Source organism: Mixophyes fleayi, chromosome 3 (genome assembly GCF_038048845.1).
Source record: "Mixophyes fleayi isolate aMixFle1 chromosome 3, aMixFle1.hap1, whole genome shotgun sequence".
Classification (NCBI taxonomy): domain Eukaryota; kingdom Metazoa; phylum Chordata; class Amphibia; order Anura; family Limnodynastidae; genus Mixophyes; species Mixophyes fleayi.
Genome location: NC_134404.1, coordinates 197,529,489 through 197,551,976, shown reverse-complemented (window position 1 = coordinate 197,551,976; position 22,488 = coordinate 197,529,489). Strand labels below are relative to the sequence as shown.

Sequence of the window (22,488 nt, the reverse complement as noted above, 5' to 3'; positions counted from 1 at the left end):
TAATAGTCATTGTATTGGCTCTAGGTTGATGTAGCGCCACCCTCTTCAAAAACATATTGCACTAGGAGGCACAAGAGATGAAGAATAGCAACAAAAAGCTGATTGAACCCTAGTCAAACTCCCCTTTTAAAAAAAAAAAAATGGTCAAAAATCACCCTATAGATTCTGTGCTGCTCCAAAATGATCTGATATTGGTCAATTTTTGAAACTTATGTACATTTGCTTGCAGAATAAGATATTGCTTGCTAGAATCTTTCATTCTGGTGCTATTCATAGTTTGACAAAACATTGCTTTTAATCTGCAGAAATTGATTACGGGGAAACTTTGTATTTTTTATTTTTTTTAAGGCGCATTCTATTATTTCCTTATAGGAATTGTTGTGATGAAGAAAGTTTTGCCACAATACCTTTTACTATATAACTGTTATTATTATTTTGTTTTGTTCTATTGTGCTCTTGTTTCTAGATTACTGTAAAAATAAAGATATAAATAAAGGTTAATAAAGTGGCTGTTCTTCATTGGGTTATGTGATATTTACACTTGTTTTTGCTCATTGCTGCAGAGCTGATAGATATAGCCATAAAACAATAAATTCCCACTGCAATAAAGAGAAAACTAAGTATTTTCTGCCTGCAGAATGTTGGAATGCTTCATTATAGGCTTTCATTAATGCCATATATCTGTTGTACGCTTACAATTATTGCACATAAAGACTGTCTACTTATCTCTCTACAACTTTCCTGGCTCATTTTCATTGTTGTTCGATAGGCAGATATATTTCTCCTGGAAGAACAAACATTATTAGACTTTTAAGTTAGCCCTTGAGAGTTCCCACAGGTTATCCCTCACGTAAGTTATGTTCACCTATTTAATGGCAGCCTATTGTAAGCACTTACATGGACTTGCCTACAATTAATCAAACCCAGTGACTTATTCTTTTATTTTTTATTTTTTTTTAGCATTTACTCAAGAAACTGAATTTTCTTTATCCTAACGTCCGAAGTCCAATAAAGTACATTAGGGGGGAATTCAATTGTAAAAAAAAAATCTGTGTGAGGTGCCTCCGGAAGAGCGACGAGACACCTAGCGCAGACTTTTTCCTTACAGAAATAATGGTAAAAATGCGCGACATTGTGGCCAATTGAATCTGTCCATAAGTGTTTAAGGTGTGTATTTTTCTTTTTTAAATTTGTTTATTCATTATATACGTTAATCCAAACACATATCTCCCCTATCCTTTCATATTATGTATGTTTAGTCATACACAGCAGTCCCTACCATAGTGAAAAGTAGTCTGATTTCTACTGCACAGACACGCACTAATATTAACCTAAGAAAAAGAGAGCACCTGACAATGCTAATAGAGAAATAGCAGGTCCTAACTCCTCCAACAAATGCAAGCTATTAACTGGGAATGATATATCCAGTATTAATATAAGTACATGAATATAAATAGTTAAAAATAAAAACATACGCATAGCATCGAAAGAGACTGGTCTCACAAGAAAATAAATCTAAAATAATATAAAATTAACATAACTGGTGAATAGTTAATCGGGACATTTGGAATATAGAGTGATACACTATACCACTCATTATTTATATATGTGTGACCATTACGGTATGACCAAGATCTGCCTGTCCATTCCTCTCAACCATTTGTGATGCTTTGTGAGATGACTTTTAATATCATCATTGGAGGATATTCTGTTCATACGATTGTTAAAAGCTCCTCTTTTCATTTGACTATCAAGCGTTACTAATAACATTTTCAAATCACTCATTGAGTGTGCTTATAGTGATGGATATTAGCCGACTCTGATTAACAACCTTCCCAAATACGGGTATTAAACTAAATTGGTCTACTTCAATACTAAATGACTATGTACATTTATCTGTAGATTACGACTCCTTTCTACTAGGACCATAATTGCAGCTTATATATCCTGTGATTCGCAGATTGCGGATCATTTTAGATTTCAGATCAAGAATATTCCTGTCTATATATTTTCGGATATTATTACAATGTATTGCTGCTGATTTTCTAATTCACCAGTTATGTTAATTGTATATTATTTTTGATTCATTTCCTTGTGAGACCGGTCTCTTTCGATGCAGTTTGCATGTTTTTATTTTTAACTATTTATGTTCATGTACTTATATTAAAACTGGATATACCATTCCCAGTTTATAGCTTGCATTTATTGGAGAAGTTAGCAGATCTTATTTGTCTATTAGCACTGTCAGGTGCTCTCTTTTTCTTTCTATAGTTTATATAAGGGTTCGGCATTAACCCTATACCTGACTCAGCTGCTCTTGTGATCTCATATTATCTATTGCTCAGCGCAGGAATATTGTTGTAGGTTAATATTCGTAGAAAACAACCAGTATTCTGCACATCCCAAATGTCTGTGGATATATTTGCAAGCATTAGTGTTGAATAAGACCTGTCTGAGAAACACACAAATAAAATGTTAGTTATACACTTCAGTGCAATGGGCAATTTTTTTATTGATAATTATAGGCTACTGACTTGCCTTGTTAAGCTGAAACAATGCCTTATTATTCAGACGGCCTTATTATTCAGACGACCTCCTCAAAGCAGATTGCTGCCACACTAGGTAGTGTTTTAGTCAGGACTGGACAAATCCCTGGAGCCAGGTAGCCTGCACGCCTATAAACATTACTGATGGCACCTACATTTCAGAAGGCATTTCTGTTGATGCCAATGGATACACATCTTCCCTGAAACATACATTTAAATGACTCCTGATTCCTATTTTGTCAGCCTAATGACCCTTTAATGTCGACATAAATGTCCATTGTCTGCATAGTAACTAAGCAACTGTGGAACAACTTTTATCAAAGTCAAGTTGATGATATATTTTTGATTTTACCGCTTTGACAGATGTCCCCAGCCATCTGTTTACCGTGATTTTATTTCATTGTAACGCCAGTGGTTTTACGATTGAGACAGTGAAGAAACACTGGGGACACCACCAGGGATAGGGGGAACGTTTGGACAGGAGCAAAAATTCCACTTGGGGAAACAAAACAGATAAGATTTTGAAGCTGGAGTGGGAAACGTGGTGATTTAGATTGTAATTTAGTTAGTCTGCATGTAGAAGCATATGTGGTGATACCATTCACACTTGTTAGAAATTACTCACTTTAAATTCTGTGTCACTCTGATCAGAGTCCTACAGTATACTGCAGCCACAGTCCTATTGTTTTTAAATTATATTGTAAGAAAGAAAATAAACTTTTTTTTTTCCAAACAAAAACAAGTGTGTAATGCCTTTTTAAAGTGATTTTAGATATATACAACACTGTATATACTCAGCTGATCACACGTACCACTTATATATTGTTTTTTGTACTCTAAAGCATTTTCCCCTTTCATATGCACAGTCTTATCACATCCTGGAAGTTGAGTTACAAATGTAATTGAATTAGTCAACATCTGAAACCTCCTTAGAAAAAGGACAGTGAGAGACAAATATTTCCTTATCGATCTCTGGCCAAGCTGGAAGAATTTAGCATGAAATAATTTGTTTTATCTTTGTAGCGTTATGTATTCATAGATGATGGTTTACCAAGATCTTGCAGATAATGCTGAGGACATTGCCAGACTTCCAGTATTGTCTACCTTAAATTCATTACAATTGAGAACCATTGCTCTACTCTTTTTTATGTTCTTTGATATTTTGTTTTCACCTGGTAGCTCAGTTCAGTAATCCATTGGAAACTAAACGGTAATAACTGTAGACTATATACTTAGTGATTGATCTCTCATGCTTCATTGCAATTAAGAAACCTATTTTGCAGTGGAAAGTGCAAAGCATATGGTTTTGTGGCCTAATCGAGTGTATGATTGGTTTAAAAAGAAGCAGGCTAGTATATCATTCATGCATGCTATGGAGTGTTGATCCATCCATTCTAAAGAAACTGTTCCTTTCTGCTCACATAACCCCATCTTTTGGAAGTGAGCAGGTTCTACAAACAGGATAAATAGCTACGATTATTCGGCAAGGTAATGGGCCTATATCTTCACGACACACGCTGTATGTGTTCATTAAGCAGTCATCATTCTTGGCACAGACTTTTTCTATAATGACAGTCCCTCATCAATATGCTCTAAAATCTGTGTCCAGCATGCGTCAATTAATTATGACATAAAGCCATGGTGACTCAGGAGGTAGCTGGTCTGTTTTAGTGTATTGTCTGGAACTGCTTGATATGCAAAACATAAATATTTGATTGCATTGTGTTTTTTGACAGCTTCATTTGTCATAACTGGTGCCAGAATATCTGGCTTTAGTGTAATGATTAGCATAGCACAGATGCTTGTCCCAATTTTCAATATGGTCCTTTTGTAGCAAACTTTTTTTATTATCAATACCATTTGCATTCAATTAAAGAGTCTACTGTTCTGTGATTACTTAAAGTAAAGGAGATATCATTGATTATATTAATGTACTTTCCTGTGCTAAACCACATTGCGAAAGAACAAGCTCCAGCATCTTTTCTAAATGTAAGCTGCTTAATCCTGAAACAAGTACATTTATCACAATTATTAACTTGCTATATGTATAATTGGTGTTTATTGCTTATTGCTGAATAAAATGCAGTCATTACACAGTAGTAATTTTGTTAAATCAACTGCAAATATATTTACTGCCATATATTTTGTTGTTATGCATAGCAGTAATTGATAGAATGTTAAACATGTCATTGTTTAGTAAAGAGGTTTTCTTTTCAACCGTCAACCCCAACAACAATCTCATATTGTCACAAACAGGAAAAATGTCAAATACAGTAGCAAGTATTTGTTTGTAGCAAGCTCACATGTCCCAGCATAAATCAATGGGAACTGAACTATTGGTCAACTTTACCCTTGTTCCTGACTATTCCTGTGTAGGAGATCCTCTTGGCTGTTCTCAGTGTTAACTGTTAGAGCAAACACTGAAGGCTCATTGCAGCAGCTGCACTTCCTCTTAGGAAATTTCCATTAAACACTCCTGAGTATGATATCAGAGTTCTTTAGTCCAACTCACAGGCCCTCTGCAGAGAGACAACGGCAATGTGAAACATTTAGGGTTGAGAGGAACATCGGAAACAATTGTCTGTTTTGGACAGTGATCCAATTCACAAGCTATTGTTAATTAGAACTTATGAGATTGGATTTTCTTGTATTTCCTGTTGGTTTTAATGTCCCTTTAAATTCAAATGTTAGCAGTGTTATGGGTCACTTATTTCTTGGTGCCGATAACTGAGCTGCCACCATTTTGGTCAGACTGCCTACATACTATAGTACTCTAGTTGCGCTTAATCATTTATATATAAAGCTATTAAAAGACCAAACGCAATTTGTTTTCTCTAGAAGAGCTACATTTATTTTGAAGTATATATTTTTTAAAAATCAGTATCACAATGATGTGCGTAGGAATAATCATGTTTTCATTCATTACGCCTACTGATAAATATTACAGATGAACCTCTCTGGCCTGGAATTGGACAGTGGTAGATAACAATTATATACCAGTTAAAAACATTTGCGCGTACATATAATATACTGCGTGTGTGCGTGTATATGTATATATATGTATGTATATATATATATATATATATATATATATATATATATATATATATATATATATATATATATATATATATATAAAAATTAGTTTACTATTATCTGTTTTGGGTAAATGGTCCCTTAACTTATGCCTGTTTTTCCCTTTTGCCTATCTACTTCTCTAAAAATGAATTGTCAATTCTACTTTCCACAGGCCATCGAGACTCATTTAATCCGTAAATCAAATAGTGGCTTGACATACATTGCTGAATGGAAAGGTGGTCTCTTAGAGCATAAAATGGGGCATCTAACATGCTTTGCTGGTGGAATGTTTGCTCTTGGGGCTGATGGAGCACCAAGTGATAAAACAGGGCATCATATAGAACTGGCTGCGGAGATTGCACGGACCTGCCATGAATCCTATGATCGTACAAGTAAGTCACTTCTTAATTTTTTCCATCTCTAGTTTTTCTTTAGTAAGCTCTATTCAAAGGAGTATACAAATAAAACAATTCCAGTTTCATTTCAAAACAATTGCTGAAATGTGTTCAGATCCAGTATATGCATATTTGCCCTAGTGCCACACAGTGAAACATAGCAAAGGGCAGGACTATGCAATTTGTTAACTCCTTCACTGCTGAGGCTTTTTTCACCCATGTACTGAACCTGTGTTGGAACTTTTGGACTGATCGCATGCCAACATCACTTATTGAAATGCCACAAAGTGGACTGCTAAAGGATCACTTTGTGGTTCTAGACTTGTAATCAATTCATGTTTCCAAAACAAAAGATCAGGATTCTACATATGAGTTTCACAGTAAGGCCAGCACTTGAAAATGATAAACCAACTTTTTTATTTTTGTTGTTTGCCATTTTATAGTTGAATGAAGTGCAGGAATAACAAGCATAGCCCAACAACTCATACCACTTGGAAAACTATACAACCTATTGCATCAAATGAGGGATCACTGACTATTCCTGAGTGTTCAGACTTGAGTGTATAGTACTTTCTGTAAAGTGGCATACTAGCAGAAAAATACATTTTCATTTATTAACAGTTGAAAGGGAGAGATTTTCAGACATTTCTCAATAGCTGCCAGTATTACAACAAGGATGGTACCCAAGTTGTAGGGGTTGACATAGCGTAGATGGTGCCAGGAGTACAAATATGCACATACCACTTTAATTTACTTTTAATGCGTTTATTTGTCTGGTGATCACAATTGACAAACATAAAATGGGGCAGCGCTGTTTGAAACAGGGAAAAATGAGTTGGAGGGAGATCTCCGGATCCCCCTATCCTGTCTACAGCAATGTTATTTATTGCCTGCTTATCAAAAACAATCAGCAAGTAATAAATAAGCATGGATTTAATTTTTTCAAGCAAGGCTGCCTAAAGTGCCAGAGCTAGGGAGATAGAGGCTCTAAATGAGCCTCTCTCCACTTGTGGCACTCTTTCCCTCTCTTCATGCATGCATGCACATGCCGCCACATCATAATGCTGGAGCAGCTCCTGTATTATTAGGTTTTCTTATTGCCCCATCACTGGAGGGCATGTGCCTATTCCCTCCTGGTCTTGGTGTAGAATGGAGGATGAGTTACACATATTCTTAGCAGCAATGAGTTTAAACAAAGACTAAGGCATTGGCAAGCAAGAGGTGGCTCTCCAGCTGTTGTGGAACTACAAGTCTTAGCATGTGCTATTGGCCACAAGCATAAGACCACACCTGACGTTGACAACATGAATGGTTAGGAAATGCCCCTGATCCTTCCATGCCATATCCCTGTCTAATCTAACATGAGGATTGTTACATAAAAATATGGGCTTTGGGGACTTATTATAATTTGCTTAAACTGAGTTTTTAACATTACTTAATTATACTTGATATCTTAAATGTTAAAATAAAGGGTTAATATTTTGTATATACGTGTTTCTCAAGAAATTTGGTTCCATTAAAACAAAATTGGCCAACATAAGAACGACAATAAATTGTTGCTCTCTTTCACACATTTCATCTTAATAAATAAAACTTAATGTAGTGGTTAGATCTGCAAAAAAAAAAAAAGCAGTTACAGCACTGTTTCATCTATTACTTTTCAAACCGATAATTTAAGCCTTATATTTTATGTTGCATTAGTCAGCCGATAAAAGCCTGGTAAGTGTATAGCAGTATTATTTGTTTAAAGTCGTAAAAAATAATAATTTTATTGTTAATGATTTTATTGGCTTGAGTCTCTAAAAGCCATTTTTATTCAGTTCCTGAAGAAAGTGCCACATGTTCTGCCTGCTTGGTTACGTACTTGGTTAATAGATACATCTAACAGTCCACACTGAGCTCAATAAAGTGGCATGAAAGCATAAATTAAGTAAAATACAAATTTATTGTGCCCTCTTGGCGTTCATAAAAAATTTCTTGCAAAATGTGTATTATCTACTAATGCAAGCGGAGTAGAGATATTGTATCAGAGTGCAGTCTTGCAGTTTTTTTAAACTACACTTTGAAGTGTTGAACTTATATATATGACATATTGTAAAAGTTTTAGCATTCTATTTCAGGTTTTTTTAAAAATAAAATGGTAATATCACACTTTCTGTACTAAATGTGTTTCCAATTAATTAGGACTATTCCCACACAGTGCTTACTGACCTTGCCAGTACAAATTGAATTTTGTGTTAATGAAGTTAGTAGGGTAGAAACATAAGATTATGGCAGACAATATACCTTTTCCAAGAAAGTGGTAACTCAACACTTAACTTCTAAGTCTACTTTTCTGCATATGTATGTTGTACCTGAACTCATCTTGCCATATTAGAATGATTTCACACCATTTTCTTTTCTTCTTCTTAAACCTTGCCTACAATAATCAGCAATGAAGCTGGGACCAGAAGCTTTCAGGTTTGATGGCGGTGTAGAAGCAATTGCTACAAGGCAAAATGAAAAATACTACATCTTGCGTCCAGAGGTGATCGAAACCTATATGTACATGTGGAGATTTACACATGACCCAAAATACCGGCAGTGGGGTTGGGAAGCAGTTGAGGTAAGCAGCATTTATATACAAGTGGGTTTTTTTGTTTGTTTTGTTTCAAATTGTACCACCCTAGTATTTTAATGTGTGTTCAAAAAGTGCTTTTCCATCACAAAACCATTGATCACATAATAGTTGTAAATAGTGAAATGTGTGCACAGATAAATTGAAAACAAACCATTTGTTCTGTTGCAGTGTTCCTTGTGGCATTTTTTTGGCATAATTGTCAGATTAACAGGTGGAACCATTTGGGTTTTTATCTTGTTGTACTTTACATTCAATCTTCAGTTTGCCCTTGTTGCAATCCCTGCCCCACGCCAGTTTTCTTTTTTTATTTTACGAGTGCCTTTATGTAGTTTATTTAAAGGACTCATTTAATACAACTTAAACTTCTGTTCTATTGTTGTGCTCCAATTTTTTTTAACTAGTGCCATCAACACCCCAACATTTTTATGCAATTTACAATGATTTATGCCACTCACCCAATACTTATTGGCACTGCTGAAATACCTATATTCCTACAAAGTTTTACATGACATCAGTGTTCAATTGGTAGGTCTGGTTTTATGGTTAAGGACAACTAGAAGCATCTGCTCAAGTAGGCAACTGACGAGAAACGTTGTCACACAACAGCTCAACAGCTATTCACTTCTGGCTTTCCATTACCAATTTCTTTACGTCGTCTTGTAACGGATCTGCTGTCAGAGAAGATGACTAGTTGCCAGAGGAATACAAAAGTGGAAGCTGCTCAAATCAATTTATAGGCCATAACAGGTGCTGAAAGGGTGGGGTTATCCTGCAAGGAACATACACACAACATTTTTTCCCCCAGCACACTGCTATAGCCAGCAACAGATCTGCCATTTCTACTGTAGATAAAAATGCAAAAGTCTTTGTTGCACACATTTGCAAATGTATGTTTAAGCCATCCTGCCACGCCAAGGCGCTTTTGCATATAGGATGGTCCTACTCTAAACAATGAGAGTCCCTATATTTGGGCCATACATATGTGTTTTTAAATTGAGAGCTAACTTACCAAAGAGGTACCCCAGAAGCCTCCAAATAGCAATCCAATGTCAGCACTCCCCCTCAGCTACTGACACCAACATGCCTCTCAGACAAATACAAAAGTGGAAGCTGCTCAAATCAATTTATAGGCCATAACAGGTGCTGAAAGGGTGGGGTTATCCTGCAAGGAACATACACACAACATTTTTTCCCCCAGCACACTGCTATAGCCAGCAACAGATCTGCCATTTCTACTGTAGATAAAAATGCAAAAGTCTTTGTTGCACACATTTGCAAATGTATGTTTAAGCCATCCTGCCACGCCAAGGCGCTTTTGCATATAGGATGGTCCTACTCTAAACAATGAGAGTCCCTATATTTGGGCCATACATATGTGTTTTTAAATTGAGAGCTAACTTACCAAAGAGGTACCCCAGAAGCCTCCAAATAGCAATCCAATGTCAGCACTCCCCCTCAGCTACTGACACCAACATGCCTCTCAGACAAATACAAAAGTACAAGTAGGCAACTGACGAGAAACGTTGTCACACAACAGCTCAACAGCTATTCACTTCTGGCTTTCCATTACCAATTTCTTTACGTCGTCTTGTAACGGATCTGCTGTCAGAGAAGATGACTAGTTGCCAGAGGAATCTGGAAAATTCTATCATCATCATCATTTATTTATATAGTGCCAGCAAATTCCGTAGCACTTTGCAATTGGGAACAGAGAGTAATAAAGCAATACTGGGTAAAACATAGACAGAGAGGTAAGAGGGCCCTGCTCACAAGCTTACAATCTATGGGACAATAGGAGTTTGATACACAAGGGCATGTGCTACATCATATTGCACATTGGTCCAGCTAGAATGCAAAGGTAAAAAGTATTGAGTTGTCAATGTTGGTCAGAGGGTTGTTGTATTGTTAGCTTTGTAGAGGGTGGTAATAGAGTTACCTAAGTTGATTAAGATGGTGGTTAAGGCATATTATAAGCTTCTCTGAAGAGGTGGCTTTTCAGAGAATGGTCAGAGCAGGCAGAAGTGGAGTATATTAAATAAGCTAATCAGTACACAGGTGATCATAATGTAGTCAAGAATAAGCCTGATTGGTACTATGGTAGAGTGAGATCACAGAAAGCCAGAAAATCAGGCAAAGAAAACAGGGAATATGCTAGGATTAGATAGCCTAGTGGCTTCTCTCCTTAGATTGGTCACTGATTAGGACAGATAAAGCTCATTGAGTTATCAGAAATCCTTTACAATAGTTTCTTAAGAAAGAACTGCATTTCAAAGTACAGTACAACTGTCTCACTTTCAGGCTAAAAAGGCCAAGTACCAGCAACACACAATGCAGAATTTTTGCTTTATAAATATATAAATGGTCTAGGCTTCCAATTCCTGTGAGCATGAAAGCCTGCTCATGCATGCGCAGAGGGACCATGCATTGCTTCTCCCCATAATGTGTAGTGCTGCGTTGGATGCATGCATGTAATGGTTGATATCATTTGAAGTTTCTTGCTGCATTCATTGAAACTAGTGTTGTGATATCAATGCAGGCTTAACCTTTCTTGCTCAGGCTGCATTTTGACACAATACAAAGCCAAAAAACTGTCCCTGGGATTCAGAATTATATAGAACATGTATTTTTTAGGTCACAAAAATTAAAGTAGAGACATATGGGCAAATATTAGGTTTATTACAGATCTAAGTTAAAGATGGAATTATGGTGCCCTCACACATAACATTTTCCATACCTGGCCACCCCAAATGTCCACATTGTAATACACTACTGGTATTGTACACTTTGGATTGTAACTTAGCATATTATTTTAAGGTTATATCACCAGTCCAACTATTTTTTAATCGAAAGTAAATAATGTGGTTTTATTTTTACAAATGGATCAAATACTGGGGCTTAATTTCTTATTGCAGTGGTAATGACAGTGGTTTACCATGCAGTATGAATGCATTAAGGAACAAAGGGTCACCAACTATATGAAAGTTTACATATATCTAGTGGACCTGTCTATATGTATTGCATGTGATAAATGGCCAGCACCCTGTTTGCAGGCACTAATGCAGCAGATGATTAAAGATTATTGATTGACTTTTTCTAGAGGTATACAATTATGGGCTCATGTTCCCCTTTGTAATGAACCTTTTAATAATGCATAAAATGGTAGGGAAAATAGATACTTAAATGTTATTGCTTTACAGCAGTTTACACCATCTGTCCCTTTCACAACAATAGCAATAGTTTTTGTTTTTGTAAATTTAATAATATCATTGGAGATGCAAGGACTTCAGCTGTTAATGAATTGCTGTACAGAAACAATACAATCAGTGTGTGTTGGCATTTAAGTGGAGCCACTGGCATAACGAAATCTTGACATCTAGTGAAAAATCTGAGCAAGGAAAGGACCTCACAGACTTGCCAAAGCACCACTGCAGATTTTGGGAACTCCATTGTTAAGTTCTAACTGCAATACTGTGCACTGGTGTCCTCACAAAGTACCTCTGATATTGAAAACTTCCTGATGAACCAATCGGCCCTATAACTGCATAGCCTATTAAGGTCACAGGGGGCATCTCAGAGCTGCACTGTTATGGTGCTGTTACTACAGCTGCTGCCCCTACTATGCTGCCACTGGATGGAGCTTTTCAAAGTAGGGAATCTTGGCGGCCTTCATTGTATGTTTCTGCCACAGTATCTTGCACGCCCTTATAATTTTGGCTTCCGTGATATTCAAGGTGGACTCTACTAAGTATGCCAGGGAACTCTTGGAATCTGCCATTATCGTAGTTTACTTTGTATCCTGAAAACCACCAACATTGGCTGCTTTTACAAAGTTGACATATGAATACTTTAGCACTGCTGGTTCAAGACAATAAAGATCCATATAACAATATTAATATATTATTTCTCGTGAAGACTTTATTATTGTAAAGCAATTCAGGGTCTCCTTGATATCCAATATGCATATAGGATCAGCATTTTGCTTTGATTATAGAAGTTGTGTTTGTAAAATTACCAATGTCATGAAAGACTGCTTTCAGTTGAGAAAATTGAATTTGATATACGGACGTATGAAAGGAGTGTTTAGCAATGTTATTATCGGAGAATGTAAGAAAGACATTGAGCGATACAGCATGCTCTCCCTGGTGCATGATAATCCCAGGTAGGAGACGTGTTAGTTGATCTCCTGCACTTCTCTTGTCTGTTCAAGTATTGATTGCTGGAAATTGCATCTTTATCATCAGCATTTTGCTTTTCTCATCATCCCTGTTTTAATGTGATGTGAAAATAATAAGATCCCATTCTCTGAATGTACGTTATGAGCCAAATGACAAGACCTCTGAACACTCAACTTTATTACTATAAAATCAATTCTCTGTAACTTTTCAATTAGATTTATTTAATCTAATTTCTAATTGAAAAGGCAACAAATCAAGAGCCTTCCTTTGGCTTAGTTAATATGTCATGCTGATTGGAAGTCTCACAATAAAAAGCTTCCTGCTGGATAAATTCTTTCCATTTTATCCCTTTAACTTATTCTTTGCAAGTTCCAGGGAAGGATTTTCGCCAACTACATTTTAGGAAAGCCATATTATTATTAATTTTCCAGACACCAAACTAAATTGTCAGTTGAGTAATATTTTTTTGTGTTTTTACTTCCATGTAAATTCTATAATGCCACTAACTAACTTATATGCTGTAGGTTCTACGGTAGACCTATCATCAGTTTATGCTCATGAAACGGAGATGGTGTCTTTAAAATGTTAGCATTTTTTTTTACAAGAAGAAAATAATTTTTCGGAGTTCTTTAAGTGGTGACAGCCGATTGGTCTATCACTTCCCTTCCTACATTCTAAACGAAGTCACACTTGTCACATAAATCCTGCTTCCAGTACAGATGCCAGCTAGAGCTTTTCAAGGATCTTCCAAAAAAAATTGTGTTTTTCACAAAATAAATGTTAAAAAGCTGACAATTATCACTGAGCAGCCACCACTTGCTCTGCTGCCAACACGTACTTAAGACCGCCAGGAGCAAGATATCATGTTCTGATAGAGGGGCTTCAGAGAAAAATACTGTATTAAAACTGTGTAACTAATGAAAAGCATTTCAAAGATCAGTTACATTTCATTTTAGATCATGTACATTGAAAAAATTTGGACACTTGGTTTGGTGCTAATTTAAGTTCTAAAGTCTTAACCTAACACCACTAACTTTACCAATAACACTATCCCTACCATGAAGCATTGCAGCAGTAGAATTACGATATGCGATGCTGATGAATACTTAGATCATCTTTATATATATATATATATATATATATATATATATAGATATAGATATAGATATAGATATAGATATATATAGCTATAGATATCTATATCTGTTAAAGTTTGTTTGAATATCTTCCACAGCTGTCAAACCAAAGCTGCCAAATCTTACATAGTTATTTAGTATCGACAAAGTAAGCTATTAGACCACAAAACAACAATGCAACAAAGTGACAAAGCAACATCTTGAAAACATCAATTTTTGGTTGTAAACAATTGTTTGATTGCTGGCAAAAAACCTTGCGACAACATGACATAACGACAACACGCCAAAGCAACAAATCTTATTTTCTAAATAGAAATTTTGGTCTATTTAACAAATAATATGCGAATATACAAAGATTGTTATACATTACAAATTGTACCCATGCAACCCTGGGTGACCCTGGTAGTTGTCTCCTACTTACATGAAAAAGCTTTAGGTTTTTTGTTTTATTTTTGTTTTATTTGACATTCGAGTATTTTGTGTTGATCAGTTATGAGAACTCCATGAAGTACTAATGTAAGCCAGTTATACTTGCATCAATTGTGGTTTAATTGGTTGGATGTTGAGTCATTTCCATTCGTACGCAAACACAATTTTCAATGAAGGGCCATAAAATATTTACCAATATTTATATCTGATATTTTTCCCATTTTTAGTTGTATAAGGCAATAAGTTTAAGTTTTGTTTTGCACAATTAAATTGTGCTTTGCTATGTACAGGGTAATGGAACATATTATATATCTACTAGCAAAATATATCATAATAGGGATATGCATAAGATGAGATTCAGTATTTTAAAATAAGGTTTTTTTAATAGGAATTTGCATGCGGCTCTGTGAATCTTATTATACTAATGCTCTAATATGTACAGATGTAAATCCAAAATGTCACTGAAACCTGGCGGTGTTAATTGACTTACTGCCCAAACTGAAGCAGCATACATCTTCTTCTTTTTCTTATCTGTCTTTGTAAATTGAAACCATGCCCATATGCTTTGCAACAAGGTGCTTTCAATTGGCAGAAATGTGAAAGGTAATTGGATTTTGCAGGCTAATCGAAACATTGACAGTAGATTCATGTGCTTGAGCGTGATTGTATTCTTGTGCTTGTCAGGCATTGGAAAAGTACTGCAGAGTGGAAGGAGGCTATTCTGGTGTCAGAGATGTTTACGCTGTCCACCCCAGTCACGATGATGTGCAGCAGAGTTTTTACCTTGCGGAGACACTCAAGTAAGTATGGACAGTGATTAAGAGGGCAATTAATGTTAAGCAGTAGCACAAGCCATTAACACTCTGACATTCTCATCATGTTTTATGACCCCTGAGCAGCAAACTTTTGAATAATATAAAGCAATTAGCCACATTGTACAGTTACTGCACACGTCGTATTTGGAATCATTTTAATTGGAGGTTAACTGTGTGATATCAGAAACGGTTTCTGAAATTTTGCCAACATGTTAGAAAACAATCGCTTACCATGTTCTTGAAAATATCTACACATGAACATTTAGTTAAAAAAAAAAAAAATTATTATAATTGCAAGATTGAAATACTTGCAAATTTGTTTTAATTCTACAGCCAAATGTTAGATTTAATTTAAAACGGTGAATCCAAAAGAACAATTAGGTTTTCTAAACAGAACATTTAAACTGAGCAATGTCAACATAGTGCACGTTTGTACGTTATGCTTAAAAATATGACACACTCTGTGCAGAGAAATGTGAAATTGTATCTGTACTGGGAATGTCTGATTACGCCTCAAATAGAAAGGTTCTTGGCCAACATCTATTGTGATTTGTTTCTCACTTATATTCAGGATTTACAAATGAGCGTTAACCACAATCTGCTTGTACATAATAACATTTAATATATTTTATTACTGTAACATAAATATATGCAATGGCTTTTTTGAAGTGGTTATCAGCTGATATTTTTACAAGTTTTCTTAGGTATGTGCTCGTGTCCAGTTGTATAGCCAATGGTGAAAGTAATGTTCTTCATTCATGGGCAAACTTTAAAATAATGTTCATTTGCTGTTTCGTGACACTATACAAAGGGTAGAAAGCTGATATTGTATGTAATGGACAACTGACATCAGGATGTAAATTATTGATACTTAACCTTTTTGATAGAATATACACAAAGCTTTAAATATATTTTCAGTATTGAATGTCTCTTTGGTGTAGTATGGGGTTAAAAGCATAGTTTCTCAAACCTCTACAAGCATACCCCAAAAGACTAGGTTTTGATAATGTGCAATTCTCCTTCATATAAAATGAAGCTAGGTACAGACTACAGAAAATTTTTCTCGGTGCAAAACCGTCCAGAATTTGCCCAACATCGTTCCATCATTTATAGAGATTTTTATTCCAGTTATAAGATCAAGGAAATGATACGATGTGCTTTGGTGCGATAAAACATGATCATGGGCGCATACACACTAATGCACTATCGGACCTAACAGTCGTTTATCATGTAATTGGCATGATGATCGGATGAAAAACCTGTAGTGTGTACCCAGCTTGAGAATGCAACCTGTGAATTTAGTAGGAACCAATATTTCATATTTGTCATGAAGTGCGTTGGTATTTTCACTGGTTTTTAGTAATTTGATTTAACCAAAAAATCATCATATTCATTTAGTTAATTATGATACTAGTCTACAAAAAAACTTCTAGACATATACAGCTATATCTATAGACTAAAAAAGTAAAACAGGGAATGATTTATTTTACTTTGCTTTAACTTTTCAGGTATCTGTACTTATTATTTTCGGATGATGACCTTCTTCCATTAGAACATTGGATTTTCAACACTGAGGCACATCCTTTGCCCATTATCCAAAAGGCTGACAGAACGATAGAAGGCGTAGTCAAGTAAAGGCGTCACAAATGGCTTATCACACAGTTGATTCACTGCATTCCTTCGAAAGTCTATTTCCAGAATCCAGGACAGAACACCCTTCATTCATGTGAAAAAAAAATCTGAAATTCTATAACAACATTTTGCAGTCTGTCATGTTTACTCCAAGATCCCTGGGTTGGTTCCATTCCATTCTGATTTAACTAATGACTGAATTTAAGCACCTTTCCAACCAGATATTCTATTTAGAGTTATACAACCATCTCTTGCCATATAGACTAGAACAGTCTGCACCGTTTGTTACTACTACTACTACGTTTTCCTTTCATTTGACTGCAAAGATCTTTCCTCCTCTGTGAGGAGATTATCTGCTTTATGCTGTAATATTTTGCCATGTTGCAAAAAGCCATAATGAATAGTATAAAAACTGTTTTTCTTTTCTTTCCAGTTGTATGTGAATCTGATTTGTCTGAAACTCATCTAAGACAAATTGTGTAACTGTGACATCTTCCTCTTATGCGGGTTTTCTTTGGTAAAATGGTCAGAAGTATTTTATTTCTAATGAAAGTGGCATAGAAATAAGTAAATAACTCAATCCCATGCAGGTGTAACTCTACTTTTCGGCAGTAATCCTGATTTTTTTTTTCTTTACCCTTTGTTAAATGAATAGCTATTTAAGCTATTCAATGAAGAGGCTTTTAAAATATTTTGATTAGAGAAATAAATAAATATATATATATATTCTCAAACAATCCAGGTTGTGCAAAATGTTAATTATTTTCCAAGGTTAATGTAGTGCTTGTCCATTATAATTGAAATATTTCAAGTGATTTACATATATTTCTTGAGCTTCAGATCTCCTTAGACCATTGAAAAATGTCAAAATGTGTAAAGTTTTTTTTGGGGTGTGGGGTTATTTATTTTTTATTCCATTTTAACCTCCCCTAATTATATCATGATCTTGTCAGGCTGTTAGTGGGTTACTAACTCCAGCTTTACTGGCCTTGGTTATTTTTTTCTGCTTGTATTAGGTCCATCAGTAAACTTTTTATCACACCTATGAACTTCTGCTCTAGTCATTGAGTCAGCACAAGAAATATTGATCTGCTTCCCATCACGCTGAATAAAAAGTATTTGTTCCAACCAGAAAACAGCAAACGGATGCCTTTATTGAAGCAGAGTACACACTTTATTCAGCACGTTTAGGTAGTAAAAGCCAGATAAGCTGTTGGTAGTTAATATGATTGAACCACTGCACTAATGGATTTATGTAAAATACAGGGTTATTATCTGCATGCAACAATGGAATTGTTGCCTGAAAACTCCACGTAGTGTTTGAAAAAGGAAAAAAGGCTAGCTAAAAAAAGCAAAGTTAAAATGCTGTACTTTGTTTCCAATGTAGAAAAGCATCCTGAATTTAATGGGTGGTCACAGAGTACTCTGTTGTACTTTACTGAGCGTTGACAATGTCACTGTTGTGAAGTGAGAGCTTGTGGGAAGGTGTATGTGTATACAGGTCGATTTGCTTGCAATATATTTGGGATTTTCAACCTCAAAGCGCATTTAATAGGCTTATGGTAAGTTAGAGCACATCTAATAGGGCTTTCATAATTTTGAAATATAAAATTAGACCACCCATGTTATATCTTTTTAGTGTCAGAAGCCATTAGTGTTCATATTTCAACTAGCTGCAGGAGTCCTAATTCTAGGACAATAATGCACTAATCAGCGTAAAATATTAATGTAGGAGAAAGAACCATTTAAAAAAAAAACAAAAAAAACGCTGTTTTCAAATTTTAATTTAAATGGTCAGATAATGATTTTTGATCTTACATTGTTAGCTTATTCTGAAGTCATTGTTTGTGTTTTCCTGCCAACCTGATAATTTCTGAACGCCAATCTAAACTTTTAGAAATAGAAGAAATTTATTAGAAATACTATATCGTAACATTTCAATATTTGTTTTTTAGCCAGGCCGATTTTTTTTTTTTCTTTCATTTTTATTATTTTCATTGTATAATCTTTTTATATGTAGCACTGCACAGAAGTACAAATGAACTGAACACCTATGAATTTCATATTCACTGTTGTCAAATGTATTACTTTGCCTATTGCTTCCTCTTTAGTAACTTTCTTTTTATGTTTTTGGTTAGGGCTTTCTGGAAAATTACTGACATAAGATATACTAATGTATTGCCTTGTTTACCTCCATTTACAATTTTAACAATAACCCATCATTAAAACTGGGTATCATTTGATTTATATTTAAAATATTATAAAACCATAGTTAACCAAGTACAAATCAGTGTGTGTGTTGTGTAATAAGTGTATATTACACTCTGATTGTGCCCTATGTATTCAAACATCTTCAATAAGTGCAAAGCAAGTGAATATATAAATGGTTGTGCATACTACACAAATAAAAAATGATACAAAGCAAATTAACAGTATTAACTGTTACGTGAGAAGATTAGATGGATCTCTTAGATATATGTGGCATATAACAAACACTGGTGCTGTTGGTGCTCTGTCATTATAGCAAAATGAGCATCATTGTGACACTAGTTAATACATCCTCATTATGTAAGTGACGGTTTCAGGAAATGGCAGTCCAGCAAAAATTAGTAACTTAAAAAATGGCAAACACTGATAAAACCACTTACTGAGTGAATATGCATTTAGGTTTAAAGTTGCTGTGGTGACTGAGACATTACATATTTACTTGTTATGACATTGTTATTGAAGGTGTTTATAATGCATTGGACCTTTATGTTCACTTTTTTGCACAATATAAACTTTATTGCATTTACATTACAGTACACATTGCTTGCTTATGTGAATGAGCAGGCATTTCAATGTAAACCTCTTATGTATGGTTGGTGTGCCTTCCTAATCCTTTCCATGTATATTCAACTGCTTTTCAAGTAATACTGGGACATTTACTGTGAGTCATAGACTCCCCCTACCCCCCTCCCATATAATTAAATATTGTAACTGTAACCGATGCAGTTCACCTCTATAAAGCGATTATTCAGTCTTGAACTGTATTCACTGTGCTGGCCAACAGTACTGTAGGTGGTCCTACCAGCTCAAGGCTTAACAACTTATTTAAACAAATTTGAATAGTTGTGCTTACTCTTTTCAGTGTGCAAAATAGTTATGGAATATTTTATTCAATAAGTTGATATGTTGATCCGTCATCTTAAAAGGGCTGACTAGAGATTCTAGTATGTCCTGAACGGAAAGTCCAGTAAGCTCTGTCTAGTTAAATTATACACAGTGTAATACAAATGGTGACTGGTGTAATAATGTAAAAGGAGAAGTCATGTTTTTATATAAGAGCACCAGCAGATTTAATGTCCCACATATTCTCTTGAATGTGTATATTATAAATTATTCTTGGTGATATCATCACCTCGGTATTCATTCTGAACACTTCTTTATAGAAGGAAGTAAAATAACCCTAATGTATGTTCACTGTAGGTTTCAGTCTCTGAAAGATGGTGCTTTGTAAAGAAGCCTCTGGCCTTGTAGCTTTATATATAATCACTGTCTTTGGTGGATAGACCTATATAGACTGTAGGGTAGTATGTATCTTATCCTGAAATCTCACACCTTGCATTTCGATTTCTGTAGATTTGTTTTCAACTTCTTCCAATTTTTCTATGGCACTCAGATCTTTACCACAAAGGAGACACAATTTCCCCTCATCTGAAAGTACCAGGACTCTTCTTAATAGAGCAAACAGGGAATCCCCAGAGAAACTTAAGTGGAGGTGTACAACCCATTTAGGAAGTAAATACATCTTCCATATGTTTGGGCTAATGTGATTGTTATTCTTAAAGATGTGTTCATATAAACTTAAATATAATGACATTTTTTTAAAAATGTCATACTCTTATCTGTTAGTTGGAATGCAGACCTTCCAGGTCCAGTTTCCACCAGGAAATTCTAAAGGAACACGATCTTAATTAGACTTTCAAGTTAGAACTTTCATTAATGTTGCTTTTCTGAGAATCTCCCCACTACCTCAGTTTATAGATTTTGATAATGTTAAATTGAAATGTTTAAACAGGGGTCAAATAGTCATACCTGATTGTTTTCACATTTTGGGAAACATAAATCCATACCTTAGTATTGCTGCAAAATAATTGCATGCTAGTTGGGCTGTGTAATTTGATATATGATCAGATTTTCCAGAAGTATTACATTGTGCTCATTTTCTGCAATAGCAACTATTTTGTAATTTTTTTTTAAAAAAAAAAATTTGTTTTGTAGCAGTTTCCATAAACTCCAAAAAAAATTTTTTATTTTTTTAGCCATGAAATCATTTTATTTTGGTAAGTAGTGACCCAACTAACAATTCATTGTGTTAGGTGTAACAGATTATTTTCATGTTTACAGCTGTTTGCACCACAATTTATCACCAGTGTGGGCTCTGTCTTTGGGTCTGAAAGTAGTCAGAAGTCAGTCCACACTGAGTATTTAGGCACCAGAGGGAGACCATGTAAAGGCATTACCACCTTCCCATTAATCACATTCCAGAAATAGTCCCTTCCACTGAACCAGTTGCCACATAACTATTATCTGAGCTAAATATTGCTCAATACTCTTTAAAGAGTATTGTATATGAAAGCATGAATGGGATACAATTACATCGGATCACATAAGATTGAGTTTTGTCATCTTTTTCTCATTTTTACTATCTAACACGAATACTCCCAATGCTGACAAAAAGCTTATATTGTATATTTATAATGTGTTTCCTTCACTGTATGCAGTTGCTGGCTTGATGTGTTATTGATCAGAATTTACATTCTAAATAGGGCCCACTTGCCACCAGTTGACCCTTAAATGCCATGTAGCGTCGTCTTCTCCCAGTGTTTTTGTTTGTTTTTTTTGGATGCTGTCTTCATAAAGATATATGTGGAGAATCAAAGTTTATTGGTCTTCTTTCCAGAGTGATGTTGCTACTGCTTTATCACAAAGCCATTGACAAGCACAAACAGCATTTCTTCATTTCTTACTTAACCTAAAATGTTGATTTGTTAAAATTTAAAATAATCTCTCAAATCCTAATCTCAGCACTTACAGGTTTTATTTTCTTTTTATGTTATAATTATAAATATAATCATTATGAACATTCCTGCTGAGAAGTCAAAGGATGCTTGCCAGTAAACATTTTTCAACAGGTTTGTGGAACAAATATCACAAGGGTGTCGTTAAAGTTTATTTAATTGATAAATCAATTTTTTAGTAATTCCATGTGTTTCTATGCATTTAAGTTTATTTTTACATTCCACCTTTATACGAATCGAAAACTTTAGAGTTATGTAATAGATTAAAATGCACAATTTATAAGAATTATATTTGTAAAATTCTACTGTGAATAAAGTCTTTTACTCTACATGAAGCAGTTGCAGTGAGTTGATTTCTAGTATTTTTAATGAACATTTTGACTTCATGTGATTTTTGTATAGGAAGGAAATAAAATGCCTTGAACAATAATATATTAAGTAATGTTTTTTTATACAGGTGTGGCATGCTGCTTATAAAAAATTATCCACTTAAAGCTAGTGATAAAAGTTCAACGTGGTTATTAACACATGGTAAGGTAGCCTGTACCAGTATAAAAATAAAGGAGATTGAACGCTAACAAAGGAGAAATTTATAGTAG

At 34.9% G+C, this 22,488-nt stretch overlaps 1 protein-coding gene across 1 annotated transcript in view; it reads left to right on the top strand.

Moving 5' to 3' along the window:
- Window positions 1–22,224, top strand: part of MAN1A1 (mannosidase alpha class 1A member 1) — a 191,747-nt gene extending 169,523 nt beyond the window's left edge. The window contains exons 9-12 of the mRNA XM_075202996.1: window positions 5,797–6,016; window positions 8,452–8,624; window positions 15,064–15,179; window positions 16,703–22,224. Coding sequence (XP_075059097.1) covers window positions 5,797–6,016; window positions 8,452–8,624; window positions 15,064–15,179; window positions 16,703–16,829 — 636 coding nt within the window. The 3' untranslated portion in view covers window positions 16,830–22,224. The remainder of the gene's footprint in view (window positions 1–5,796; window positions 6,017–8,451; window positions 8,625–15,063; window positions 15,180–16,702) is intronic.
- The last annotated feature ends 264 nt before the right edge of the window (window positions 22,225–22,488 follow it).